Here is a 13,436-nt window from a genome sequence, read left to right on the forward strand (position 1 = left end):
CGAGGAGGAGAGACGCTGACGTTGGTATTTAAACTTTCCATGTGTTTCCCAAATCACACACGGCCCGCAGCAGGGAACAATCTAACGATTAGCACTCAACAGTGGCGACTTATTTATTATTAATGTATTTATTTATAATACTAGAGATCGATGCAACGTGATTTAATTGAATTTTAAACTTGCTAAAGTTGCTAAATTCAGTTACTGCCATGGTTTGGCCACTAGAGGGAGCCAGAGGTCTTTGTATTTAAAATGGCTTTTCATTCATACTTCAAGAGTTAAAACTAAATCAACACATTAGCTTTGATTATTTCTAATTTTGCAGACCACCATTATCATTAGTGTCTAAATCCAATTATAGTTTTAAATGTTAATTTGAATTGTACATGGCTTCACCCCCCAGCCTCCATTTTTAAAGATCACACAACAGACCCACACATTTAAGAACAGCAACATTTATTAACATGGTATAAAACAGATGGGATATGAACATTGCAAATCAACTCTAGTATGTAACCATTTGTTGGACATATCCTTCCATCCAGCTGTACCATGAACATTATATACACAGTAAACCTCTGATAATTACACTTTGTACACACAGAGAAAAAAATATCCTCACAAAGGCTGTACTTTTATTGCTTTTTTTTTTTTTTTTAACACGTGCTAATTAATTCTGTGGTTTAGTACCAGGGCTTCAAACATACATGTCATAAAATATAATCACGCTCTGATTTTTTTTTCCTTCTTTCAGTTTAAATATATCTCTCAGCAATAAAAAAAAGACAGTATAGAGCGACTTGAGTCAGAACATTCACATAAGTGTTGGCAAAAAAATGTGCCAGGGATTGCTGATCCCATTTTAAATAGTTATAACCCAGAAATAGAATGAGAATTACAAATAATCTTAGTCTGCAGCAATAAAGTGTCTCCTCCTTTTTTATTATAATGGAGGAATCTATATCTCTTATCTACTCTGTATCTTTACAATAAATGGATCAATATGACTTGTTAGTTTAATGGTCTGAAAAGTGAACTAATAGTATGATGAAACATATTTCTTGAGGGGAAACAGGTGATGAAACATGAATGGAAAACGTGCCGTGACTCAGTCAGTTATCCTTCTATATACACACAATCAACAAGAAGTTAATGAAACCATATAAATAATAAAAATGAATGTAAGAGCCTTGCAAAAACTGAAAATGAAACCGCAGCATTTGCGTGAAAGCGTGTATTGTGTCGCAGCGAACGATGTCAAAACATAAAAATATGTTGTTAGTTAGGCATAAGAGCTGAAGATGTCACAGTGTACAGCGTACAGAAGTCAGAGGTTAAGTCTTGTGAATATGGAGTCGGCAGTTTCACTGTCAGGTGGCTGAGGCCTTGTGCTCATCTCCTTTATTTGGTGGATGTTTCCTTCATGTATAGGATTTCACTGAAGCCAGAGCTTGTGCTGAAGGAAGAAAAGAGTTCATGATGAAGGCAAAAGTTGAATATTAGGACTTATTATTATTATTATTATTATTATTATTATTATTAACAAATGAAGACTACAAGACCACAACATAGGAACAACAGTGGATCTGAACAAACATACAATAACACATTAAAACCCATCCCCAGATTACAAAATTGACATTTATCCACAAAAGCATACATTAAACTGTGAGAACACTTTAGTAACATGAGTATGGACAAAACAAGTTGATGGAATGCCCTTACTGGTTCTACTACACACACATGAAGTGAGAGCCATCAGTGAGTTGTGGGGGTGTGTTGGGAGACTGTGGAAGGGGTGGGGAAGAAGACGACAGGCTTTTCACTGCAACGAAACGGCAAAATGTTCAACACACAAGCACACATGATCAAAAAGAAAGAAAAAAAAAATCAGTCCACTAAATTAGGGAGGCCCAAAGGAGCTCAACACACTGCACCTTAAGAAAACACATGCAAATGACAGAACACCTGCAAATAAAGAAAGACATCTTCATCAGGATGTTAAAATAAACCCAACATAATGAAGAGCAGCAGGCTTCTGTCACTTAACCCTCATGCACTGTTCGGGACATTTTTGTCCTCTGAGAGTAATTTTTCTGTTTATTTTGGCCATAACTTTGTCAATATGTGAACAAATTGAATCATTTTTGCTCAACAAGCTTAATTTTACATAAATTTTGTTAATATAATTTTAAAATTTTTCATAGGTCAAAAGTACACTGTGGGCAAATTTTACCCCTTATGTGTTGTTCGGGACAAAAACGTCCCCTAAATTTTAACGGTTTTAAAAATATATCAGATAAATATTTTTTTGAAATTTTTTTGCATATACATTTTTAATTAACTTCAGTTCTAATCAACAGTAGTGAAAAAATCATTTTCCCCAGGATTTTAACTGTAAAAATGCAGGCTTTTTGTGCAGTCAAAAAATGTGGTTATAATGGAAGTCTATGGGACAAAAATGGCCACGAACAACACATTAGGGAGAAAAAATGAAAATCCAGTGCTGTGCAAAAACTAATAATGCAATAAAGTCAATTTCTTTACTGATGTTTGACATGACCAAGACTGTAATAAAGGTTAAAAAAATCCAGTCCACATTCACCTTGTGTTTTTTTTCCAATTATTTGCACCACCCCTTATAAAATTGGTGATTAAAGGGTTAAAATCCTGGGGGAAAATGATTTTTTTCACTACTGTTGATTAGAACTGAAGTTAATTAAAAGGTCTATGCAAAAAAAATTCAAAAAAATATTTATCTGATATATTTTTAAAACCGTTAAAGTTAGGGGACGTTTTTGTCCCGAACAACACATAAGGGTAGTGTTTACGAACAGTGCATGAGGGTTAAAAAGCCACAAAGCATCAAACGAGCTGAATGTCCCAGTCCGACCCCTCCCCTGGGAGCAGTTCAATTTGTGTGTTTGCTTTGTTTCCTGGTGTTTGTCTGTGTTTGCATGCATTTTTTTATAGCTGCAGTGCATTGACCTCTTTCAGCCACAGTACTAAACTGCCAAACAACAGGATTAATCACTCAAGTCAGTGGAGATTAAAATGACAAAAAGTTGCTGAACATGCACACAATGGAAGCACCTACAGTCGCTCTCCCACAAGCTTTCCTTTTAGACCGCGCATTGCTTTGATCTAGTCCCCCTTTACACTTCCTCCCGCTCTGTTTTCTCTCCCTCTGGAGATGTACCTGCTACCAGCTTGCTGCGTTTGGAGGCCTCTGCTGCCAGCTCGTAGGAGATATTAATCATCTTCTCTTTCTCCTGCACAGTAACCTCCTCTTCAGTCTCCTCCTCGGGGCTTAGAGCCAGGCTGGGCAGCACATTCTGCATGCTAGGAGCAAACACAAGCATACAAATCATCTTTCTTATTAAATCACGTGACTGATGTTTACAATGAATTTGTCACAGAGTGGCAGAGAGAGAAGAACACAACTACACATCTGCATGGAAAGTGGTGACTCGTTTAGGTAATCTATGGCTCTGAATGTATCTATCTAAAGTCTAAGGAAGTTCATGCATGACATCTGCTGGGAAATATCACTGCTCACCTGCAAAGATAACCCTTTCACCAAAGGGTTCATATCTAATATCAAAGGATATAGGACAGGTCGTGACAGTGTGTTTACCTGTTTTTGGCTATGAGGGCTTTGATGCGGTCGACTTTCCTCTGCTTATCAGCCTCCTGCTCAGGACTCAGAGCCTCCTCAGGGTCTGTTTCAATGTAACGCTCAGGAATCAGCACTTTGTCAGGCACAGAAAGCTGAAGAAACCAGAAAACATGTGTAAATGGACTACATGCTTTACAAATAACACCGAACTGAAGGTAAAGACATCGGTCAGAAAATAGCAAATATAAACAAATAGCAGCTTATTATCGTCATCATCTCCAGTTCACGAAAGCCTCCTCCTGCTTTGGTTTTCTAAATGAAGCACCGCTAACAAATATTTAATGTGAGGCCGTTCTCCAGCGTGCAGAGTTCAGCAAGGAACATAAACTGAAAAGAGTTCAAAGCAAGGCTGTGAACTCAGCTGAAAACAGCGAGAAGCACCTTAACTTTGAGTTTCCAGCTTAGAGGCAGGAAGCCAAATGATTCATGTAAAAGGCTCTTTGTGTCAAGATGAGTGTAGCGTTGCAAAAAATCCTGGCAGGCCTGTTTTGCAACTTTCCCACTGGTGGATGCTAAAAAAAAAAACGACAACAATAAAGCATTCCTTTACTTTTAAACATAGTCCTAATTTACACTCTTACTCCAGTGATAAGTGAAGCACATGGATCCCTTCCTTGCCTGCAGTAATATTGGACCTTTTACAAACCACAGCGCCTCACCTCTCGGTCCACATTAAAATGGTCCGCCTGCGAGGATTCTTTGAGACGGGCGATCTCCTCAGCGGGCGTCTCCTGCTCCCTCACCACCTCCTGCTGCTTGAGAACAGCCTCCAGCTCCTGAATGTCGCTGCTCATCACTTCATCCCTGCGCCTCATTTGGGACTAAAAAAAGATGCAAAACAAGTGAACAAAAAAAAACAAAAATATCTTTAAACTACTTTAGTGTGCAACACTGGAAGTCACTAACCACCAACCTGCATGCTGCGGAAATGGTTTTCTTTAGTAAACGAGTGGCTCCGAGAAGGTGGGTTCTCCTGGCCGCTGCCCCGGATGTTGAGGCCTTTCTTCTTTTCCCTGAGAGTTCCCTGCTGGTGGCGCCTAATTCTCTCCAGCTGCTCCTCCACACTCATCCTCGGCCGGCTGCTCTCCGCAGCACACAGCTGCTGTTCTATCGCGCTGCGTGGACGCTCCTGTTAGCCAGCAGCGAAAGCCACAGATATGCAGGAACACCATGGGGACACAGTAAAACATGCACAATTAAAATAACTTAATGGAGCATTACTGTCACAAGAGTTAACACTATGGCACTAATGACACCATGGTTACTTTTCACATTCTTGTTCTTGTGCTTGGTGAGGGTGTGTCTGACAGGAGTCTATATTTGATCAAGAAGATTCATCTCTGCTGGTACTGGGACATCTTTTGCGTCCTTAACAGGAGAAATTGACACAATAATGACTGTAAAATAGCTCCTGTTCACTCCCTTTGAACCAAACAACTTGGCTGCTGTGCCGCTCACACGCTGCTGCTGGCACACATGGGTGCACTCAGAGAGGCCAGGGGCAGATTAAATGCCTGATGATGTGAAGTGAACTGAGAAGTTGTTCATTCCCAGGTTTGTACCTGGCTGGAGGGCTGGCAGATGTGGACTGTGAAGTCTTCACTGTCCATACTGTTCAAGAAGCTGGTATCAAGGGCCCTACAGGCCAGTGACAAACTGTTAGAGACAGGAGCTTCACGGCCACTTGTCCACCTTTTTTTTTTTTAAACATAGATTCACTCACTGAAAGCAGGACGCACCCTCCAGTGTGGTGCACTAATGACACGTTTAGTATATTTGAGTTGATAGTTTGGAGGTTTGTATAAACCAAGTTTTATGACAGCCTGGTTTAAGAGCAGGAGTCACACCCTAACCATGTGAAGTCTGACCTGTCCTGCACATGGTAACGTTCACGCAACAGCTTAATAGCCAAAACAACTAAATAAGAGGGGAGTAAAGTCATTCATGCTGCAAGCTTTCAATCAAAGCATTTGTTTTTTTTTTGTCCGATGTCCAATGGCTCACCATCATGGCATCGGGCTTCCTGCTCTTCCTTAATGTGACATATGAAGCTATAGAGGAAGACTCAGGCACTGGTGATTTGGTTCTAGGTGGGACGATGCCAACTGGATATGACATCCCTGGCCAAAAAAAAAAAAGAGACATGAGGTCAGTAAGTGTGTGTTTTTGTAATTTCCATACAGTTTCTGGACTCAGGCCAAAGTGATGAAAAAGATAGAGGATGAGAACAGTTTATTAACGCAGCTTTTCTCGACAACTTGGCTCCTTAATATTTTTTTTGTTGAATACAATTCAAATATTCGGTGAAAGCTTGCTAGCTGCGAGCTATTGAACCACATTGGTTAATCATTATTATTTAGGGTAATTATAGTCTGAGTAAAGTTAATAAACAGAATCTTTAACACATACACAGTCCATGGGTGCTGCTGGGTAATATGCTGACCCAGATAAGGCTTTAGCAGAAAACACACTGACTATCCTACACTGTCCAACTGTCTCTACACTGAGTTAAAAGGTTAAGAAGTACAGCAGCATGTACACTATTCTCTGCTGGCAATCCCACAATATACAGTGTGACTCGACAGCTGACTGTGTTAAGACAAAATGAGAATGCAAATGATCAGGATGTACTGTTATCTCAGCTAATAAAAGCGGACTCACCTGTTCTTCAGATGGAACAAGAACACGGGAATTAGAAAGTTGTTGTGTACCTTTGTTTCCTGCATGTTCTCTGTCAGATGGGTGTTCAGATCTGTCCTCCCCATTGCTCTCATCCACCTCCGCCACCGTGGTGAGCTCTGGTTCACTCTTGTATAGCCTGTAGTCCGGGCCCTGTGGATGAAACATGAACAAGCTCAAACATAAAGAACAGCTTCTGTTTTGTTAAACTTGTTATTCACAACATTTTAAAATGTGTTTTTTTTTCACAAGATGGCATCAAAGACAGGTGATAAAAAGACACACTTATAAATAATACGATGCTTTATAGGATGTAAACAGTTAGCAGGCAGCAGGCAGCATTCTCAGTTTGAATGTGTCAAATACATAAACACGGGGTCACATAGAAAAGCAAACCAAGGCAACAAAAAAAGAGAAAAAATACACAAGTGAGGATTTAAACTGAAAAATCAGAAAACAAATGGATATCATCCAAACAAAAACCATCCAAAGGAAATGACATCTGTCAGACTCAAAGTGGAACTCATCACAGTGAGCAATGACATATGATGAGAAGCTCGGGGCAGGGTCGAAGTCTGAGGTCAACAAGCTTACGCTGTGCGTGCTATTCCTGTGGCTGGCCTTCCTGTCCTCTGGCCTGTGGAGCGATGAAGGCCGTGTACCAGCATTAGAGGACATAGGGGGCACGGCGGGGGGGTTGGGCTCGTAGGACTGGGGTAAGGGAGGCCGCGGTGGCACCGAATCCTCCTCCTGGGAATTATACAGGGCATGACAGGCAAGGTGACACATGGTGCCACCGTGCACGCTCAGGGCAACAGCCATCTGGTATGGAGCAGTTCTCGCACCATAGAATGAGCTAACCAGCTGATTAGCCACAGAGAGAGAGAGAGAGAGAGCGCGCTCCAGATGCCTTACTGACAAACTCCTCCAGATACCACCAGGTTACGTTGATCATCGTCCACACAACTGCTGCAGATTTACGAACAGACAACTGTAGAGCTGCAACAACCTTTAGTTTTTGGTTTAATTGCCATAAAAAAAAAGTTAAGTGGCTTGTTATGTCAACCACTGACACAAAAAAAGAAAGAGAGCACACTCAAGACTTGAGAAGGGAGCAATTAAGACATTTACAGTTAAATCTATTATAATCTATTACATGTCCAATTTTACTTTCCTCACCTCGTTTTTGTGCTTACTGAAGTTGGACTTTGCCCCGTAGAAACCCACTCCATCTACAGCATTCCTGTGAGCTTTGCTTTTATTCAAGGCCTCCATCACATCCTGAATGCTCCACAGCTCTTTCTGGATGCGGACATGCTGCTGACTGGGAGGCTCCGTCTGCAGCAAAACACACAAATCACCAAATAATATCTGTCAGGAAGCTGGGGGATCAGCAGCTAATAAAATTAACATGCAAGAGATGGACTGAAGCACAGACAGCGAGTGAAACACAGTCAGAGTGTTATTTATCTTTGGAGTAAGGAGTGCAGGGCTGACTACTGTCTGGAAAAGAAAATAGCCTTAGAACAGGATGACCCAAAGCACAGAGGAGAGGAGGGCTATAGTTAGACTGGACAAAGAGGGGATGGAGGGAAAGCAGTAGAGCGAGAGAGACAGACGTGTAATTATCTTCCCCTTGCTGATGACAGGTTGTCTTCGTGTGAAAGGCACTTAAGAAGAGGATGACCAGACCTCCTGCTGTCTCTCTGACTTCTATCCTTTGAATGAACACTGGCTCTGACTCAAACCTCAGAACAACTTCTCTCTGTCTGTACACCTCTCCCCGTGATGAAGGACAAGATAAAAGACAAACTTAATTAGAAGATGCTCTATCATCGGCACCGTCATCCATCACTCACTCTGTTTCTTTGATCTCCCATTTACCTCTCTGCGCTCGGCTAAGGCCACTGGAGCAGAAATCTTTACTCTGTCTCAAAGTCAAACAAGTGACAACAAAAAGGTGCTCTGCAGTCTACAAGGACTCCTACTCCAACCAAAGCTCCACTACTGTGCTATGACAGTAGAAGTGGTGTAAGCCTAAAGAAGTGCAGCTTCATTCTCAAAAAAATGCTCCTACCTGAGGGCTTCCCAGGACTTCTAGCTGCTCCAGCAGGTTGTTCTTAGCCAGAGTCACGTCTCCCTCCAGCTTGTCATAATCCCTCCATGACCGCTCCAACTCCTGGTGAGGGGGCATAAAAAGTGTGAATGACAACAAACAGAGAAAAAATATTTAAAAGATAGAGCGATTCAGTGTTCCAGTATGTGTTGTGATGTCGCCGAGTGTATGACTCACAGTAGTAACTCTGGACAGCTCCCTGCAGGTGCTGAGCAGGCCGCTCTGCAGCAGGTCTCTCTGCTGGATGACACTCTGCATGGCAGCTGGGTTCTCAGAGCCCAACTCTATCTCCTGGCTGGCTGACAGAAGCGCTGTCTCCAGGGTGTGCTGAAGGAATACACAACACATCAAATCAGGCATGACAATTGTATTTGTCACAATAACCTTTCGGATCAGCTGACTTTAGTGCAGTCATAATGGATTACTTAGCCTGTAGCACCGCCTTTCCATCTTTTAGTATTATTTTTATCTATACTGCCATTGCATTTAGGGCAGTTCTCCAGGTCTGTGTTTGTTCTTTATATCCTTAACCCTATAACTTGAAGTATAGCTACAGTCTACACAAACTATACACTGTGCATTCTTTTAGTTTTCTTGTTGAAATAACAATCACGTGCAGTGTTTGGTTACCTTCTCTCTGTACAGCTGTTGCAGTTTTTCCTGCTGAGTTCTCACAACTTTATCCTGCTCACACAACCTGCTGAGTTTAGTCTGAGGAGAAAACAATAAGAAAAAAAAAAAAAAAAAACAATATGACCACAATGCGCACATAAGCGGAACTGTGTCGTGCAGGAGTGTAACATAAGAACTCACATCGACATCCACTTCCTCCGGCATACAAGCGTATGTTTGATTCCTGAAGTCCTCTGGACTTAACTGTAAAAAAAGGACAAACCATCAGACAGAGGCATCAAATCTGCACATGCAACATTACAATCTGGAGATCTAATGCAGTGTCATGATGAGGCTCTTTTGCTCTGAGCCACAGGATTTATAATAAAGATGGAACTCATATTGGGCTTAATCAGACACTCTACATTTTTAAATAAAAGCAGTGGGACAGCAGGTCGGTCATAATACAGTGTCTTTGCTGGTTATTTTTGTGTTTAGTGTTGTACCATCCAGAGACATTTGTCTCCATCAACAACACAGTGGTTGTATTGGAAGGGAAGGCATGTAAAAACAATGCTGCTAAGTAAACTCTGAAGTCAGCACTAATCTGTGTCCATCGACTGTTTTCTCTGCACACGCTCTGCAGCTAACTGAGCTCTGTGTGTGTTTCATAGTGTATTATTTGTTAGGTTTACCCTACACTAGAATACAAGTAAAAGTCATCCAAAGCCTAAATGTATGGCAGTCTTTCTCTGTCTTCCCACTTGTATCAAGACCATTTACGTAGATACACAAACGCAAGAACATTTTTTCAGCTGCATTGGATCCCATGTTTCCATATAAACTGCTTATTAATCATCATTCACTCAGTCAATCAATATAAGGACAGTGAAATCTTTCTGTGTTCATTTGCCTTTGTACCCACACTGGATGTGAAGAGACACAATGACTGGAAGGTCAAATGTTAGATCTGATGTAATTCGTTTCCTGGTTTGTGCACTACGATTTGAAAAAAACCTTTCGCTGTGCGGTGGATTGTGGGTCAGTTTTTCTGGGAAACGATGCAGCATTCTACCTCATGTATACAAACGACTATATAAACCTTTGACCTTACCTTAAAGGGGTGACTCCTGTGACTATCCCTAAACTCCTGTGAACTTTCACTAACTGTGTTTGGCTCTGTTATGATCTACACATGACTGTTAGATAACAAAGAGTATAAGAAGTGAGCTGCTCAGAGAGACTTAGGGTATTTCTTCAGAAGCTTTGTGTGTGACTGCTCCTTCTTGCAAGAATAAAAGCAGCTGATTAACAGTTGGTTTTCCTGGTTTATAAAATCTTAACTTTTAGCACAGCTATGCTGCTCTAGGCCTACACTGTCGGGGGGCACAAACATGATCCACTGAGCAGTTTCCCTCTCACCCTCTGACCTCTCCTCTACTCTCCTTAGTCTGGCTCATACTGGTAATATCGTCTCATAAACTGTGTTTACTGTCTTCCTCGTAGTTTTGTGCCTCTCTCTCTCTCTCTCTCTCTCTTTGCAGGTCTCAGACCTGCATGCTGACCTGCAGTCCGGCCCCTGAACTCTCCTGTGCTCATTGACTTCATCAGCCCCTGCTGCTCATCTTTGCTTTGATTACTATCAAATTACTATTACTACTTATGGACTGACGATATATATAGATATCCATTATAATATAATCACTGTTTCATCTTGCTGTCATGTTTGCTCCTCTCTCTCTCTCTCCTTCATCCTCTCTGTCCTGTCTCCCTCTTCTCCTCTCTCTCTCCTTCACCCTCTCTGTCCTGTCTCCCTCTTCTCCTCTCTCTCTCCTTCACCCTCTCTGTTCTGTCTCCCTCTTCTTCTCCTCCTCTACCTGGCGGACTAGCAGCAGGAAGGTTCCTCCTTACGTAGACGGGTCCTGCTAAAGGTGTCTTCCTCTTTGAGGGAGTTTCTCCTTGCCACAGTGCTCCTAAGGGGGTTCAGGCTCTGGGTCTCACGCTCTGGGTTTCTGTGAAGCGCTTTGAGACAACTTGTGATTGTAATATGCGCTACATAAATAAAACTGAATTGAATTGAATTGAATTTATTACTAAAATCACTAAGCCAGAAAAGCATACTGCGAAATGCAACAGGTGTAAAGTAGAACATCCGGTCCCCGTGTGTTGCTAAGTTTCTTGCAGTCTGGCCTTAGGCAAGAGAAACACATGACTTGTAGCATCTGTTTGGCCATGGTTCATTTGGATAAGGTGTGTTTTCAGGTTCATTATCCTGCTCTAGGAGTTGGCACCTTTAAGTTACAGACTCTGTTTGTTTTCACATCCAATGTGCCAAAAAGAGCAAAATAACAAAAACATGACACTGTCCAAATACTAAGTATCCAACACACACCTGCAGTCGTTCACACACACACACACGTCTACACAGCTTTTGTCTTCAGTTGCACCACAGAGTACAGTCAAAGCAGGTGGGACTTAAGAACCACATGGCATTCCACACAGAACATGCAGACTTTCCCACAGGTCGGGGAGCATCACTGTGGTGTTTTCTGGTGTGGACTACAAGTGATGTGGGGAGGAGGACGACAGACTTCTGGCAGCTGAACAGGTGGGAATGCAGCTGTTGCGGAGCAAGTATGCCAACGAATGGGTGAAGGGGATGTGAACGCAGGGGCAGTCTCTAGCAGCACTTTTACACCTTTAGAGGGGTCACAAAAGTGGCGAAGTGATGTCATAGCCATCATTACACACAAGCCAGCCGGTTCATCCTTTTCCTTTCCATCAACAGAATGACAAGTGGAGGTGAAGGAGGAAGGAATGATAGGCAAATAGGAGTAGAGTTTACCCAGAAAACATCTGGCTTCATCTTTACCAGTATTTTTCTCAATCAAATTAGGTACAAGTTGTGACTGATAAGTTTGTGGCCTAAGGCAAACAGCATCAAGTTCAGAAGATTAAGCTCATTTTTTCCACACAGTCCTCCTCTGAATATATATATATATATATATATATACATATATATATATATACATAATTAAGCAGTCATAAAACATCTGTTCTTTGTAGAAGATGGCCCCAGATTTCCAGAACGTGGTTCACAAATGTGATAATGTCATGTAAAATGTCAAAATGGACTGAGCTCCTTCATCATCTTCTTGGGTTGAGGCAGTAGTCTGAGGGTGCATATGAATAGGGTGGATGTTTGTGGATGTATTCAAATCCACTGTCCTGAATGGCAGCCATCATCACTGTAGACCCTGTGGTCTGGAGTGTTATCCTAGTGAAATAGCACTTTTTTTTTCTGCAGCTGTCACAAGAAATCAGCACCCCAGCAGTCCCCGATAAGAGTGTGACTTTTTTCCACCCGCAGCACTCTTCCTTGGAATCCCAGTGAAGGGAGGCCATTAACCCCGAAAAATGGCCTCAACAATTTGGTTTAAGCCACAAAGTTATCAGTCACAGAGTTCAATCAAAAACCGACATTGAACTACATACAGCTGAAGACTATTTGGCGGACTTGCATAGGATGGGGATAAATAAGGACACAAACTTTAAGAAGGAGGTTCAGTTGTTCAGTTTTCATGGATATATAATTGGCTAAACATGAAAATTGAAATTTCACTTAGACACCATAAATTCAATCGCTTCCTGGCCTTGAATTAGGCCTCCTTTTAGTATCAAACTGCAGACAGCACAGGATTAATCCACTAATCAAGAGTCCGCCTGCCAGGTTCAGGTGGCTCAGCTAACGATAGGGAACATATTCTGCATAGTGGTATGAAAAATCACACACTGCAATGAGGAAGGGATTTCACTGAACAGTGGAATACATACATCTTACTACTCTTTTTTTTATCAAAAGTCATGCCCATATGAGCATGACTTCTTGTAATAATAAGAGAACAGTCAAAAGCAATGGATGAGAAGGTGCTGGCAATACAGACGATACAGGGAGACCAGTCTCAAGATGCCGTGACGACTTGGACATCGAAGGAAGAGCATTGCAAAAAAACAGACCAAGAGGAACAACAGCGACTGGGTGAGGATGAGATGGAGCAAAGCCTTTGGCTGGCCTTACTTGCTGGTAAAGTTGAGGCCTTGGGGCAGAGTTCTCAATCAAAGTGTGAGTCATGGCGATTAAAGGGTCATTTTCCTTCATCTAGTCCAGTGTGGAGAGGAGCGATATAGCAAGTGTCAGAAAGATTTCAACAGAGCTTCACTTCTCAGACAACACCCACAGTCTGATCTCTCTCTCTCTCTCTTTCTCTCTCTCTCTCTCTCTTATGAGGCACGCACAAACATAAACATGTGCATCCAGAGAGGTTAGGGATGAACACAGAAACAGAAGCT

The 13,436-nt window shown here is 41.9% G+C and overlaps 1 protein-coding gene across 10 annotated transcripts in view; it reads right to left on the reverse strand.

Moving 5' to 3' along the window:
* Nucleotides 1-439: 439 nt before the first annotated feature.
* The window catches only part of LOC114451557 (pleckstrin homology domain-containing family A member 5-like), a 71,713-nt gene continuing 58,716 nt past the window's right edge, over nucleotides 440-13,436 (reverse strand). For 6 of the 10 annotated variants that reach the window (XM_028430280.1, XM_028430271.1, XM_028430275.1 and 3 more), the window contains 13 exons: nucleotides 9,288-9,350; nucleotides 9,105-9,185; nucleotides 8,652-8,801; nucleotides 8,436-8,537; nucleotides 7,538-7,696; nucleotides 6,391-6,511; nucleotides 5,684-5,799; nucleotides 4,593-4,808; nucleotides 4,339-4,500; nucleotides 3,638-3,771; nucleotides 3,200-3,342; nucleotides 1,726-1,825; nucleotides 440-1,456 (listed from right to left, as the gene is read on the reverse strand). In XM_028430280.1, the coding sequence (XP_028286081.1) occupies nucleotides 1,734-1,825; nucleotides 3,200-3,342; nucleotides 3,638-3,771; nucleotides 4,339-4,500; nucleotides 4,593-4,808; nucleotides 5,684-5,799; nucleotides 6,391-6,511; nucleotides 7,538-7,696; nucleotides 8,436-8,537; nucleotides 8,652-8,801; nucleotides 9,105-9,185; nucleotides 9,288-9,350 (1,539 nt within the window). In that variant the 3' untranslated portion in view covers nucleotides 440-1,456; nucleotides 1,726-1,733. Of the gene's footprint in view, nucleotides 1,457-1,725; nucleotides 1,826-3,199; nucleotides 3,343-3,637; nucleotides 3,772-4,338; nucleotides 4,501-4,592; nucleotides 4,809-5,683; nucleotides 5,800-6,390; nucleotides 6,512-6,952; nucleotides 7,109-7,537; nucleotides 7,697-8,435; nucleotides 8,538-8,651; nucleotides 8,802-9,104; nucleotides 9,186-9,287; nucleotides 9,351-12,933; nucleotides 13,246-13,436 lie in introns of those variants that run through there. The other 4 variants (XM_028430279.1, XM_028430273.1, XM_028430272.1 and 1 more) reach the window with 4 other exon arrangements.

Source organism: Parambassis ranga, chromosome 19 (genome assembly GCF_900634625.1).
Source record: "Parambassis ranga chromosome 19, fParRan2.1, whole genome shotgun sequence".
Taxonomy (NCBI): Eukaryota; Metazoa; Chordata; class Actinopteri; family Ambassidae; genus Parambassis; species Parambassis ranga.